Source organism: Remersonia thermophila, chromosome 3 (assembly GCF_042764415.1).
Source record: "Remersonia thermophila strain ATCC 22073 chromosome 3, whole genome shotgun sequence".
Classification (NCBI taxonomy): Eukaryota; Fungi; Ascomycota; class Sordariomycetes; order Sordariales; family Chaetomiaceae; genus Remersonia; species Remersonia thermophila.
This window is the reverse complement of record NC_092219.1, coordinates 1,298,637-1,312,598: the sequence shown is the minus strand read 5'-3', so window position 1 is coordinate 1,312,598 and position 13,962 is coordinate 1,298,637. Positions and strand designations below refer to the sequence as shown.

Genomic DNA, 13,962 nt, shown 5'->3' with positions numbered 1-13,962 from the left:
CCGCCAAGAGAAGTGTAGCCAATAAGACAGAACAAGGGGGGGCTGGGAAATACCAAACGAATCGAGACATTACCACCGCTCAAACTACGTGTACGTGTGAGAAGGCTTGTTTACGTTTAGTACCGTAGATTGAACAAGAGCCCGGTGCTGGGGAGCGCCTGGCGCCAAGGATCAATTTCTCAAAAGTTCCTGATCTGACTGTCGAGCGCAACCCAAATCAACATGGAAATCAATAAACGACGTGGCACTTGATGGGACAAGCAACCGGGTTGCAAATCAAACGGAACATGCAGACCATAACTCGTCACTCCCTGGTTATTAGAAGGAGACTGGCCTTCATTGAAATATAAGTCCTGTACGCGTTATAGAGAAGAAAATGTATGTATGTACTGTGTACGTCAGCTGCACCTCGCTGGTCTGAGACGCCGCTCGACATATCCCCACCATCACTAACTACCTCCCTAATCAGGCAACCGCACACACACACATCCCACATACGCAGCAAGGTAGCACCGAGAAACAACCGCAATGTCCACGACAAAGAACAGATCTCATACTGCGTAGTCTCTGCCGCTTCTACTTCTCCGGCTCTGTGTACCTATAGTACTGCCTAGTTCCTCGATCTGGAACTCCCTTGAGGAGTTCCTTGGCAAGAAATGGAGAAGCTCGGCTCATACCTGCTACGATCAAGCGATGCACCCGACTTGTACCAGAGTATTGTTATTGCCATGCATGGGGCATTCCTGAACTGCCTGACTTCACGCTGGATAGTACCTACGTTACTATAGATCAAGTCTTGCTATTTTCGAGTCAGGTTGCTACCTAATGTCTTTGTTATGCGTTGATCGCCGCTCAAGTCTTCATGCTTATTACTGCCGTTGCTTCCGGTCTAGTATGTTCAAGTCCCTACTATGGCTGACTCGGCTCCTCTGCTTCTAGGTACCTACCTCCTTAGAATCGTCCAGCCTCCTTTTGAGTCTCACCGGTCAGCGAGTGCTCCGAGTCCTTGGTCTGTCGGATGTGGCTCGAATCATGATGACAACAATCAATGTGGCCGCCATGTCACGAGGACACACGAGACATACAGGAACGGCCAACAAGACGGCCCACTCCTGAGCCGAGAGGAACTCGGCTGGTTCTCACACAGACATAGGTCGCTGGTCGTGTCGTAGAAACCAGGGGAATCCGGCGTCGGTGAAGTTGAGCTATACTAGTATCTGCGCTTCAGGAACCTCAGAGAACGCTCAATAGAACTTTCTACTCATTACCATGTCCCCTTGGTCAGGGGACTGCGCATGTGCTCCTGTAGAAAACATCGAGAAGGCAATGCAAAACCCGCTGCAGAATTCAGACGTTCCGAGTCCCCATCTCCTCCCCTCTGCCCAGCCCTGGCTTGTTGTTCTCTTTCTGGTCTCTATCGTCCTGGTCGAATGTTACACCGGTATGGGTCCAGAGATGGGCCGATGTAAGAAGAAAGTTGCTGTGACTGATGAAGTGAAACCCTGTGGGAGAACGGTAAATGGCAATCCCTGAGTAGAGGGGGTTGACATTGTGATCTCGTGGACATATGTCTCATGATGATCGATGTGGACGTGGGCATTACGAAGGCCGAGAGGACCGGCTTGTCAGGAGTTTGTCGAGGCGGTCAAGTTTCACAACAGATGAATTTACGATATAAAGTCCGAGCAAAGCCCCTAATCGGTCTAGAAGTTACCAAGCCATCAACCTGCACAACGCACTCGTCTCTCAAACAGTCAACCATCTCTTGCTCGTTGCTCTCAAACAGTCAACCGCTCCTTACTCGTTGCTCTCAAGCTCGTTGCTCACCATGACCGTTACCAACCTGTTGGTGTCAACGCTCGCGACTCTGTCCCTCGCGCACGCCACGGTTCTCTTCCATAACAATGGAACTCTGACTGGATGGCACAGCAAGACACACAACATGCAGGGCGAGACCCAAGAGATCGAGACGGTCCACTACGACGGCAAACCTGGTCTTCGTATGAAGCAGGTCTATTGTCCGACGTTCGGCCCCAGCGACTACTTTCACTCGGAAGTCGAGCTTCACGACATCGCCAAGAAGAACGAGGAGCAGTACTACGGCTTTGCCTTCCAACTGCGCAAGGACTGGAACTTTACGGAGCCGTATCCTTTCTCCCTCGCCCGTTTCCGTGGCAGGCACGGGTATGGCTGTCACCACCATGCGCCCGGCACCACACTCTGGGTTGAAGGTGGTGAGCTCAAGCTCTCCGTCAAGTATGGGAGTGTTTGTCCAGGGTGGAACGACAAGGAGAAGGATAGATGGTTCAACCTCCAATGCCGCATCACCGCCGGCGTCTGGCACAAAGTCATCATCGGAGCTTACTGGAGGGATGATGCCAAGGGGTTCATCAAGGTGTGGCTTGACGGAAAGCTGGTCTTGAATGGGGAGGATCTCAGCACCTTTCCCGTGGAGAAAGACTCGTTCGATTTCCTCCTTGGCGTCAGATCACCTCAATGGAGGACTCTGCAGGGGGAGGACAGGAATAAGCCTGTCACCTGGGAGTACGAAGCGTATTTTGACGCGATTACGGTCGCGACGACTCAGGGAGAGGCTGATCCTGGGGAGAAGTGCCCTTAAAGTTGTACATAGAGTACTGTCAGGAGACACGCAACAGTTCGGTAGTCCATCAAGAAAGACACCACCGATTATCACTGGCATCTACGGACCAAGGGGTAACAGGGGGGGGGGGGGGGCCAAGTGACTTCATACCAGTGGTACCCTGACGCGTTCCTGGCGAGGACCCCTATCTCAAGAATCAGTCGTGTGTTAGGACACTGCTGGAAGAAAGTGATTTGTTCTCTGAGTTGTTTCCTGATGCAAGCGCCCGTTGGAAATCGGTAGTGTCTTCTTTGCCGCACCAATGCACCATGACTTGCGTCTCCTAACATATAGGACCACGCCACTCCAACCTTGATCAGGATGACGGAGAGGGGGAGGTATGCATGATGTCGTCTCAGCGCTGGCAACAAGCTCCTCTCTGACCCGTCTCCTGCCGCGATCAAGCCTGTTCGCAGGACAATCCGACGAGGAGGGATCAGCTCTCCCGCCAACGCCATGTGGACCTGGGGCGGTGTTGGTGTCATCAATCATGTTCGGTTCTTGGCCATTAACTGTATCGTCGTCGAGCATGAAGTCAGATTCCCAGCGACCAGCTCCGGGCATCAGCTTCCCGAGGATCCTTCGGCACCCTTCCCACCCCTCTTGCTCTTCTCCTCCTCCTCCTCCTTCTCCTTACGCTTCTGCACGACATCCCAGTTGTATACCCGGGCAACTGCCACCTCCATTGTCTGCGAGAATTAGCACGCACGCCTCCCCCTCCCCGCCCATGTCTCCAACACGTACCGTGATCTGCTCTCGCAAAAAGTCCAGGTCTTCCTCGCAGTTTGATAAGCTCTGCTGGGCCGCCTTGAGCTTGGACTCAAGCAGCGACTCGGCTTCGTCGATCGGATACGCTAGCATGACGTTGGCCTTGGGCATGGGTCAGTCTCGATGCGTTGTGGCTCGGGCCGTGGGAGCGAGAGGAGCGTACCCCTAGCCACAGGTACACCTCGTCGGTGGGGGGTACTTCGGCCTTGGCGTAGAGCGTGTCGTTCAGTTCGAAGGTGGTCGGGATCGGGTCGGAATCGTCCGTCCTGAGCTTGAGGAACCGGACGGTATCCAACGTCTTCTTGATGTCGGGGAGCTTGTCCTTCAACCCCACAACCCTCCGCTGTAGGTTCTGCTCCATGAACTGGTACTTCCTAGAAGGCCGCAATCCGCCCATCAGCCGAACTGCCCGCTATGCCCGCTCCCGAGAGCGCGAGGGAACCCACGCGATCATCTCCTGGAACCGCCGCAATGTCGGCTCGACATCGGCCCGCGACGAGACATAGTCCTCGACCTTGTCGACGAACGGCGCGTAGGGGATGCCGCGGGGGTTGGAGGGCGTCGCGTCCCTATATCAAGAGGCCAGGGGGGTGAGCATCAGGTCCTGTCGTTGTGGTTCCGACTCGGTGGAGGATGGAGGATGAGGATGGTTACTTCGCCGCTTCGGGTTTATCCTGGCTGGCCATTGTGCAAGCAATTCTCACATGGCTTGGAGAAGACGACGGCAAGCTAGTGTCGATCCCAGAGGATCACGGGACTTTGGTGTCGGGTCGTCCGAGCTGGGAGCTTCTCTGGGAAGCTGGCGAAATTTCATGGCGGGGTAGGTAGGTCCGGTTGCCCGTCCCGGTGAGCAAGGTGAAGACGGGATGTGGGGTACCTTGGTGGGGTGGTTGGGCCGTCGCCGAACCCCAGACCTCCAGGTTGCACGGCGGCCCGGGGCCATCCGTTTCCTAGCAACCCGAACCCGAACCCTGCGCTGCCTGACACGATGGTGGCCTGCCAAGGGTAGCGGTTGGCTGTGACGCAGCGCTCACGTGCGAGGATGGGTGCCTGCCATGACACCGTCTGTTTTGAAAACGGCCTAGCCTTCCCTGTTCCCTCTGGCCTGGCACCCCTGCCACGATACGTAATGCAGGAACGGCTCGCACCTGACCTCCTCGTCATCTCCGCCTCGGCGCCTCGACCGTTTCCCCCAACCTCTCTCTCCTCTCTCTCTCTCCTCTTCCCATCTATCAACACACCCCGACCGGACAGTCTTTTCCATCCGCAAAACGCATCTGTTTATTGACTACATCAACCTTTGTGCGCGATAGGGGATCGAACTGCATCCCGTCGCATTCCGCTCATTCATTCGTTTCGTTTCCGCCCATCCGCGCGCCGCCACCGTCGCCCAGCATGAAGAGCGCTCTGTTGACCGCCGCCGCCCTGCTCGGCACTGCGCAGGGCGCCGTGCACAAGATGAAGCTTCAGAAGGTTCCCCTCTCCGAGCAGCTGGTAGGTCGACCTGGCACCCATCGTTGTCGTCACCGCGGGCGGCTGCTCATGCTCACGTCGCGCAGGAATCGGTCCCCATCAACACCCAGCTCCAGAACCTCGGCCAAAAGTACATGGGCATGCGGCCTCGCGAGTCCCACGCCAGCGCCGTGTTCAACGGCATGATGGCCGATGCCAACGCGAACCACCCGGTCCCCATCTCCAACTTCCTGAATGCTCAGTGTAAGGCGCTCCCCACGGCCGACTCGTTCGTCGTAGCAGTGGCCTGACCTTGTTTGTTCCACCCCAGACTTCTCCGAGATCACCATCGGAACCCCCCCGCAGACCTTCAAGGTGGTTCTCGACACGGGCAGCTCCAACCTCTGGGTTCCCTCGGTCGAGTGCGGATCGATCGCTTGCTACCTGCACAAAAAGTACGATTCCTCGGCTTCTTCGACGTATAAGCCCAACGGCACCTCCTTCGAGATCCGCTATGGCTCCGGTAGCCTGAGCGGCTTTGTCTCCCAGGATACCGTGACGATCGGCGACATTACCATCAAGGAGCAGGACTTTGCCGAGGCGACGAACGAGCCCGGCCTTGCCTTCGCCTTTGGCCGCTTCGACGGCATCCTGGGTCTCGGCTACGACACCATCTCGGTCAACAAGATCGTGCCGCCCTTCTACAAGATGGTGCAGCAGAAGCTCGTCGATGAGCCCGTCTTTGCCTTCTACCTCACCGATACCAGCGGCCAGTCCGAGGTCACGTTTGGCGGCGTTGACAAGTCCAAGTACAAGGGCAAGATCACCACTATTCCGCTGCGCCGCAAGGCCTACTGGGAGGTTGACTTTGACGCCATCTCGTACGGCGATGACACGGCCGAGCTCGAGAACACCGGCGTCATCCTCGACACCGGCACCTCTCTGATCGCCCTGCCCAGCCAGCTGGCCGAGATGCTCAACGCCCAGCTCGGCGCCAAGAAGAACTATGCCGGCCAGTACACCGTCGACTGCAGCAAGCGCGACTCCCTGAAGGACGTTACCTTCAACCTGGCCGGCTACAACTTCACCCTCGGCCCCTACGACTACATTCTCGAGGTCAGCAGCAACAGCTGCATCTCGACCTTCATGGGCATGGACTTCCCCGAGCCCGTTGGTCCTCTCGCCATTCTGGGCGATGCCTTCCTGCGCAGGTACTACTCGATCTACGACATGGGCGCCAACACCGTTGGCCTTGCCGAGGCCGCTTGATTGTTTGACTGCATGAGCGTCACGGAGTTGGGAATGGTATCGGGATCGGGATGACGGTTGGTAATGGGATTCATGGGGGGGTTTGCACTATCAGGTTGTATCTATCGATCGTTTGGTTTCTCTACGCATGGCGCATCGACGAGTGCTGTATCTTGTGCTTTCACAGATCGTTGGCGAGGTAGGGTGGTCTATTCACCGCGCCAATGTCTGTCGAAGGCTTGGCCGGTTCTCTGGGGTTTCCTCTTGCTTGAAATACTGTTGAGATCGGTTTCAAACGTCCCTCTCTGATAAAGAGGTACCTTAGCGAATCGACATCTTGCTTTTTGTCCTTTTCTATTCTGGATGGATTGTCCCTGCAGTGTTATGTGGCTCCCTATCATGAAATGTAAGACACCAGACAAACCGGAAACCCCAGTTAACCCCATCATTTCATACAAGCACACCAAATGTTCTAGGCAGTGGAAACGCAGATACCGCCCTTCCCATACCTCCCATTCCTAGAAAAAGCGTTCAAAAAACCTAGATGCCACGCGCCGCCCTCCCTCCAGGAGACCCTTTTCATTTCTTAAAGGTGGCCGTCCTCCCGGCCCGCACGTGATTCATCTTCCTTGCCCCCGTCGGCGCGTCGCTCGTCCTCTTGACGTACGGGTCAAACGTCCCCTTCTTGCCACTGCCATCGGCGGCAGGAGCAGCATTCTCCGCGGCGGCGCGCAGCACCGACGCGGCCTTGGTGTAGTCGAAGGGCTGCTCCTCCTCCTCCTCCACCTCGCCTTCTCCCTTCTCCTCGCCATCCTCTTCGGCGGCCTCGGAATGGGTGTTGGCTTTCTTCGCTTCGCGCCTGAGGCGGCGCTTTTCTTTCTTGCTGAGGTTCTGCAATATCGCCACCTCGGCGGTGTCGGCATCGGCGTCGGCGGCTTCCTCTGGATCCTCCGCACCGGCCCCGGGCTGCTCGGCAGCCGCCGCGTCCTTCATCTCCACGCTGTCAAGCGTAGGCTCGGGAGCCGCGGCCGGTCCGCTGTCGTCAACCTCGTCGGCCTTGCGCTTCCTCTTGGTTCTGAGGGTAAACGCCTCCTCTTCGCGGACCGCAGGCTTTGCGGGTTCCGAAGGCGGCGACGGCGCGGCGGGCGCAGGGAGCTCCTCCTTGACCGAGGCAAAGTCAAACGTGTAGAGGGGAATTCTGGAGCTGTCGTCGAGCGGGGGGTTCTTTGCCGTCCCATCCAGGCGCGAATTCAGCGCCACGTCTCCCCACAGCTGCGACTGCTCGCTCTTGAGCTCGACGAGGGCAAGCGGCGGGGCCTCCTCCGCCCGCGGCGCAATGACCGTGCTGGCCACGGAGCCGATAAAAGGTTCCAGCGCGGCTGCCGTGCGCCGGCTGAAGAACTCCAGCAGGGTGGGCCCGTTCTCTCCCTTGACGCGGGCTTCCTGGATGACCTCGAACAGCTCGTCCAGGCGGCCCTTGAGCACGCGGGCGTTGGCCGCGACCAGGCTCCACAGCGCCTTCATATCAGTGGGGAGGATGCGCGCAATGTCGTTGAGCATCTGCGCCGGCATGATGAAGGTCGGGCTCTCGTCCTCCTTGCGCGCGATGTCGTCCCGCCACTTGTAGACCGCCTTGTAGACGGCGAACTGCTCGCGGTTGTAAAGCGACGATGACTTGAGAAGCGAGTTGAACCAGCCCCGGTTTCCCGCGCCCGTCTCCGGGTCAAACCAGAGATTCTCATATCGCGAGAGGGCCACCTCCCTGGATTTTCGGAGCACGCGCTCGATGGGGCTTTCATCGGATGCGTTCTTGGCGGCCAGCTCAACCAGCTCATTCCGGAGCATGTCGTAAATATAGAGCAGGTAGTGGGTATCGGACCGAGCATAGTAGAACATCTCCTCGGGCAGAGGCCTGTGGAAAGGGTCAGCAGAGTGCCGAGAGGGTTCTAGACATGATGACGTACCGAATACGCCAGTCGGCCAGCTGGTACTGCTTCGCGGCGTCGAAGTCGACAAACCTCTTGAGCAGGAACGCCAAGCTCTTGGTCGGGTAGTTGAGGGTGTCGCTGGCGTGGAAGGTGTCGAAAAGCCCGACAAGGTACAGGCCAAGGTCTCGTTGGAGCCAGACGGCATCCATGAACGCGCCGTGCAGAACCTGAACCGGTCAATGCTCATGCCGCTCTGTGCACCGTCCCGTCCGACGTACCTTGACAATCTTTGGGTCCGCGAAGACTTCGTTCAGGATCTCCAGCTTATGCCTCCATGGCACCAGAGTGTCGACTATCCAATCCTTCTCTCTCGTGCTGATCTGCATCAACGACAGCAGACCCCGATACGTCCGGTAGTCGTGGTGTTCCAGATCGACGGCGATCTCGGGCGCCTTCTTGAGCTCCTCAAGCATCTCCAAAACGCCTTCGTAGGTATCGACCCAGATCGCCTCGGTCGTATCCATGGGAGAGTAGGGGATCGGGTCGCGTTTCTCGAAGACATGCGAGGGGTACTGCATGTTGGTGATTTCGTGCTCGTACGGATGCTTGTATCTACGCAGATCAGCCGAATGTATGCCCAGGCTAGAAACCGGGCTGCATACTGAGTGTGGTTATCCTGGTCGACGAATGTCTCGAGGCTCTGCTCCAACGGGACCAGGCCATGGGGCTTGGTCGTGAGGGGAGGCTTCCAAGGACCCGTGTCGAAGTTGTCCGTCTTGACCTCGAAGGCTTTCTGGGGCTTAAGGATGTTCGCGTGCTTCAGCGACCAGCCGAGCTGCTTCGTGGCGGAGAGCTTTGACCGGTTCGACTCTCGGCCCTAGGAGTATCGTGGTCAGCATGGGGTCGGGCAACGCAAGCACCTCGCGGGCGCACATACCGACTCGGTGGCGGGAGCGTCTTTCCGCTTGATCAGACCAGTGAACTCGTCCAGGCATGTGTCGGACTTCTCGAGAAGCGAGTCGACCACATCCACGATCCCCCTCCACTGGATCTCGACGTCGTCCGCATCGTCCAGCTGAACTTTCCTCTGCGAGGTGAGATCAGCAGCCGACCTTAGCACTCCGGTAGCCAGGCGGAGCAGGCGACGCGAGTTCTTGTCGAGGCGCTTCGAGACGGAGGGATGGACGGTGCGCTGGAACTCAAGGTCCTCGTTGGCAAGCGTGTTGACGGAGCGGGTGATGGCGATCAGCGACGAATGGACTGAATCCCGGAGCGGCTTGAACTCGAGCGAAGAATCCATGGCGACGCCAATGCCTGGGTATCGTATCGGTCTCAGGCAGTGGACAAGTCGAGAGCACATGAGTTTGTCGTCGATGCACTAACCCCGGGCTTCTCGAGAGATGAGCGAAAGAGCCGGGCAGTCGCAACTTTTTGGCGGTCCGCTTTGTCTTGGCCTGCGGCAAGGCGCGGGACTCTGTTCAAATAGCGGAGCAAGAAACCCAACGCCTTTTCTGGCCCTCTTCGGAAGCACACGGCTATCCGGACCATGTCCCTCCTATCGATAAAGAGGCCGGCCGAACCTGCTGTTCCCTGTCAGTTCTGGCAAGTCAATCCTCCCACTTACACAGCCCGGACAAGCCAGCCGACAGTTCCTCGTCTGCTGCATCGACCAACCGCCCCAACCCGAGTCGTTGGAGCACATCACAGATCCCTTCCCTTCAGACGGAGCTGCTCTGTGCATCGGCGCCCCCACACTCTGATACAACCGTCGAAATGTCACAATCCCTCGCGCCGGAATGTAACGAGGTGAAGGAGTGAGCTGGCCACCCCTCTCCACAGCCTCCAGGTTCACGGCGTGCTAACGACAACTCGTTATCAAGACGTTACGACACATGCTTTCTCAAATGGTATAGCGAAAGTGAGTCCAACCTCTTTGCGTCTGGGGTTTCCCTTGCACGCTTACATCGCCGCAGAATATCTCCGGGGTCTAGGGACCACCGACAACAACGAGTGCGCAGGGCTGTTCAAGGAGTACAGCAAATGTCTTCAGGTGAGCCCGCTGCCATCCCATGCCGGGCAGAGGTCGCCGCTTGCGAGACGGCAAACTGAGACGACAAAACCGCAGGGGGCGCTGAAGGACCGGGGCATCGACAAGCTTCTCGATGAGGCCCGGGAAGACAACAAAGAAAACGATGCCGCTCTGATGGGGAAGAAGAAATGATTGTAAGCCAGCTTGCCATCATGGTCACGGTACGCTTTTTTCCTCAGCTAATGTTTCTCGGCTCCGCAGGGAAAAGGCCAGCAAACCACATGATCAAGAGACGACTGTATACTACATTGTACCATTATGGAAATCTCCTCCTTCTGTACCTTGGATCCTGGGTTTTTTTTCCATCTTTAACTTCCATCCATGGCCTCCTTCTGTGCTTGACGTGACCCGGCTGTTCCTGGATACGATGGCGAAGCCGAAACGTGATGTTTGGACCAAAGGGAATCTATTGTACGCCATTGGTCGGGCTCGGGGTCAACTGTGGGGCTCCTCTACCCGCGACGTGATGGAGACGAAACCCGGTTCTGGAACCTCAACACGTGGAAGAAGGCGCTTCCCCTTGAACACGCCATGCAATGCGATGCGGCCACCAGAACCTCGCCCTCGACCCTCGACACCCTCCTCCCTCTGACAGCCTGCCCTGTTGATCAAAGACCCCCCTTTCTTCGTGCCCCGAAACCACGGGCGTCTTCCGAATTGCACCCGCCACCCTCCGGAATGCCCAGGGCGTAGCGCAGCGATTTTCTTATGCACCCCTTCTCCATCCTGACTCTTGGCATCTTCGTCGCTGGCTACATCACCGCCCGATGGGACCTCGTCACTCGCCTCTATGAACTTGCCATCTTTGCCTGGGATTACGGAGTGGTTGTAAGAGACCAAGGCTCAACCATGGCAGGACAAAACAACAGACGCAGCCGCTGACCCAGTGACCCCTCCCCCTGTGCAGACCCGCGCTGCCAAAGGCTTCGCCGCTTTGAGCCTCGTCTTCCTCCTCATATTCATTCCCGTCGAGCGGCTCGCGACCCAGGAGGCGAACCTGGTACGCTCATGGAGAAAAGCCCCGCACACCTTCCCACCCTCCGAGCCCTGCCGTGCTGACTTCGACCCCTCCCCAGCATCCTCGATCGACGGGATCCGGAATATCGGCTAGGGAACAACTGAGGCGCAGGGGCTCTTTCTAGCTGGTTGGCCGCGCCTCAGCCTTGTGACATGCCAGAGCACGATGGCTTGATGCGCGTGTTCTGGCCGGCCGACCTGCCACGGTCGGACCTCCGAGGTGTGGTGGTGGGTTGGCGGAACTCGGATCTGGATGTCTTCGTGGTGGCCATCTTGGAAGAAGTAGACGTAAGTGCGCGTCCCTGCGGGGCAAGCCCTCTGGATCGAAACACGGGCGCATGAGGCAACGCGATCCGCTAACGCCCGGCCGGCAGCCTCGAAATGTCGACTTCGCCCTCAAGACGGGCACCCTCCTCCGAAACGCACCCCACCCCGTGAGCCGCATCTTCGAGCTGTGCGGCCAGTCGTCAATTCAAATCCTCGGCTTGTCCAACACCCCCGACTCGGTCGATCTCGACCCGTCATGGATCCACGCCACAGTTGGGTCTGGCCGCCGCGTGCCGGCCATCCAATGCGCCAAAGCGTCAAGCATCCAGCTTATCCTCTTTGAGCGGCCGCTTCCGGGCCGGATGCAGTACATTTCGCTGAACCCGATCGCGTTGGCTCTGGACGACAAACACGACGGCTTCAAACAGGACGTGGACGGCGTGGAGGACGATGACGAGAGGGAGGAGCGCCTGAAAAAGGAGCAGAAGAGGCGCCTCGTCGAGAAGCTGAGGCAGCACTCCATCTTCAAGCGGGTCCCCTCGGAGAAGGAGAAAGCCCTCGCCAAGATTGTCAACCAGATCAACTGGGCCTGGGAGCTGGAAAAGCTGCTCCAGAAGAACGTGTCCCTCATCGGCCCCCGCCCCAAGAGGAGCCTGAGCGTGTCCGAGAGGGTCGTCGAGTCGGCCACGACGGCCAGGGACATGATGGTGGTGTGGATGTGGGGGCTGTTCATGACGTACGTCTGGCCCGTCATCAAGAGGCTCTTCGTGCTCAGCCTGATGGCGCATCGGCTCGCCGCCGAGGTCTTCCTGCGCATCCTGGAGTGGCGCGCCCGGCCGGGCTACGCCGCTCTCAAGGACATCTCGGCCACGGCCCAGCAGGTCGAGATCCGGCTGCAGCAGTTCTGCTATTGGCCCATGCAGTACGTAACGCTGCGGCTCAGGAAGAACGATTGGGAGAGCGTCACCACGAGCCATCCCGACTACATCCGGTTCTACAACAGCCTCTGGCTCGTGGCCAACGACATCATCATTGGCATCGCCCTGGGGTCGTACATCATCGACAATGCCGACTGGGTCGCGCAGCAGATCGGCCGGCTCCTGTCCGAGTACTCCGTCGACGCGCTCCAGAGCAGCATCTCGTGGCTCATGGGCTGGCCTGCCGGGCTCAAGCTGAACACGGAGCTTGGCGCGTTTCTGGGGGACTTGTTCTTGTGGGTCATCGACTATTGGTCAAGTGAGTCTGAACAAGAGAGCCGGGAACAGGAGGATCTTGCGCTGACACGGACCAGGCTGCATCGAAGCTCTCCGCCCCATCCTGCCGCACATCATCTGGTTTATCGGCTTTTCGAGCTTTGCTGGCGCTAGCATGCCCATCGCCCTCTTCTCGGATCTCCTGTCCATCCTAACGGTCCACATCTACTCGTTCTACCTCGCCTCGGCCCGCATCTACCACTGGCAGCTCACCATTCTGATCTCGCTGTTCCACCTGTTCCGAGGCAAGAAGCACAACGTGCTGAGGAACCGCATCGACTCGTGCGATTACGACCTCGACCAGCTGCTCGTGGGCACCATCCTCTTTACCGTGCTGTTTTTCCTCCTTCCGACCGTGGTGGTCTTTTATCTCAACTTTGCCATTGCCCGCATGGTCATCATTTCTCTCAAGGCCGTGTTCGACACGATGCTCTCCTGCCTGAATCACTTTCCGCTCTTTGCGCTCATGCTGCGAATCAAGGATCCTGGGAGGCTTCCAGGTAGGCCGGGCACCTCGTGTCCCTCTTTCTTCTTCTCGTGCCGCTGACACCCATCTCCGCAAGGTGGCATTCGTTTTGAGCTTCGAGACGCCTCAGACTATCGACGATCGAGTCACGACCCGTCCAAAAAGTTCCCCTCCACATCCGTAATATATCTGAAAGTGAGTCGGGTATTCCCCAGCCATGTGGCGCACGCTCCCGCCCAGCCAACTGACGATGCTTGCGTGGCTAGTCGATTCCTCTCAACTTCAAAGCCATGTTCCACCAGTACTTCCAAATGGGCAGCCGCATCCGCAACCACTACCTCTCCCCGCGCGTGCTCTTGTGCCTGCTCACCGGCAGGTTCGTGCCGCCGCTGAACCGCAAGGTTTTGTACTCCCTGCAGTACAGCATGCTGCCGGCACGACGGGCGGGGGTCATGGAGATGTGGAACGCCGTCAACTCGCTGCCGGACAAGAAGAAGGGCATGGTCCACGTGCCGGTGCTTGCGAACGGGAAGATGTATCCGAGCAATTATTCAGGGAGGAGGGCGAGATATGGGTCAGTTAGGTAGATTGAGTTTTTTTTTTCTGAAAATGCATAGATGCGAATAGAAACATGGTACCATTTCAAGTTCCTTACTCAATTTGGGACTGTTTGTTTCGATGGGGGTGGTGGTGTCTGTATGACGCCACTTTCTTTTTTTACGTCAGCTCTCGTCGCCCCCTTTCTCGAGCCCCCTTTCGTTGGTGTTATGTAACTTTGCGCTGGACCAGCAAGGGGTAGGGTGTCTGCCGGGACGTTCATTAGGTAGTTATTT

The 13,962-nt window shown here is 57.8% G+C and overlaps 6 protein-coding genes across 6 annotated transcripts; 4 read left to right on the top strand and 2 right to left on the bottom strand.

The window, feature by feature from the left end:
• Positions 1 to 1,828: 1,828 nt before the first annotated feature.
• On the top strand, positions 1,829 to 2,620 carry VTJ83DRAFT_3188 (uncharacterized protein; the record flags this gene model as incomplete). The annotated part of the gene is made up of 1 exon (XM_071009538.1): positions 1,829 to 2,620. One exon carries the CDS (start codon positions 1,829 to 1,831, stop codon positions 2,618 to 2,620), a length of 792 nt encoding a protein of 263 aa, XP_070867066.1.
• Positions 2,621 to 3,204: 584 nt separating this feature from the next.
• VTJ83DRAFT_3187 (uncharacterized protein) lies at positions 3,205 to 4,095 on the bottom strand (the record flags this gene model as incomplete). Its single annotated transcript, XM_071009537.1, has 5 exons — positions 3,205 to 3,330; positions 3,386 to 3,511; positions 3,573 to 3,783; positions 3,856 to 3,978; positions 4,064 to 4,095. 5 exons carry the CDS (start codon positions 4,093 to 4,095, stop codon positions 3,205 to 3,207), a joined length of 618 nt encoding a protein of 205 aa, XP_070867065.1.
• A 709-nt stretch (positions 4,096 to 4,804) lies between these two features.
• VTJ83DRAFT_3186 (uncharacterized protein) lies at positions 4,805 to 6,130 on the top strand (the record flags this gene model as incomplete). Its single annotated transcript, XM_071009536.1, has 3 exons — positions 4,805 to 4,903; positions 4,969 to 5,125; positions 5,193 to 6,130. The coding sequence occupies 3 exons, from the start codon at positions 4,805 to 4,807 to the stop codon at positions 6,128 to 6,130; spliced, it is 1,194 nt and encodes a 397-aa protein (XP_070867064.1).
• Positions 6,131 to 6,688: 558 nt separating this feature from the next.
• VTJ83DRAFT_3185 (uncharacterized protein) lies at positions 6,689 to 9,337 on the bottom strand (the record flags this gene model as incomplete). The annotated part of the gene is made up of 5 exons (XM_071009535.1): positions 6,689 to 8,021; positions 8,074 to 8,264; positions 8,316 to 8,649; positions 8,700 to 8,914; positions 8,975 to 9,337. 5 exons carry the CDS (start codon positions 9,335 to 9,337, stop codon positions 6,689 to 6,691), a joined length of 2,436 nt encoding a protein of 811 aa, XP_070867063.1.
• Positions 9,338 to 9,810: 473 nt separating this feature from the next.
• On the top strand, positions 9,811 to 10,258 carry VTJ83DRAFT_3184 (uncharacterized protein; the record flags this gene model as incomplete). Its single annotated transcript, XM_071009534.1, has 4 exons — positions 9,811 to 9,851; positions 9,918 to 9,955; positions 10,011 to 10,087; positions 10,163 to 10,258. 4 exons carry the CDS (start codon positions 9,811 to 9,813, stop codon positions 10,256 to 10,258), a joined length of 252 nt encoding a protein of 83 aa, XP_070867062.1.
• A 576-nt stretch (positions 10,259 to 10,834) lies between these two features.
• VTJ83DRAFT_3183 (uncharacterized protein) lies at positions 10,835 to 13,716 on the top strand (the record flags this gene model as incomplete). Its single annotated transcript, XM_071009533.1, has 7 exons — positions 10,835 to 10,954; positions 11,034 to 11,126; positions 11,306 to 11,431; positions 11,518 to 12,646; positions 12,702 to 13,163; positions 13,227 to 13,324; positions 13,396 to 13,716. 7 exons carry the CDS (start codon positions 10,835 to 10,837, stop codon positions 13,714 to 13,716), a joined length of 2,349 nt encoding a protein of 782 aa, XP_070867061.1.
• Positions 13,717 to 13,962: the final 246 nt, after the last annotated feature.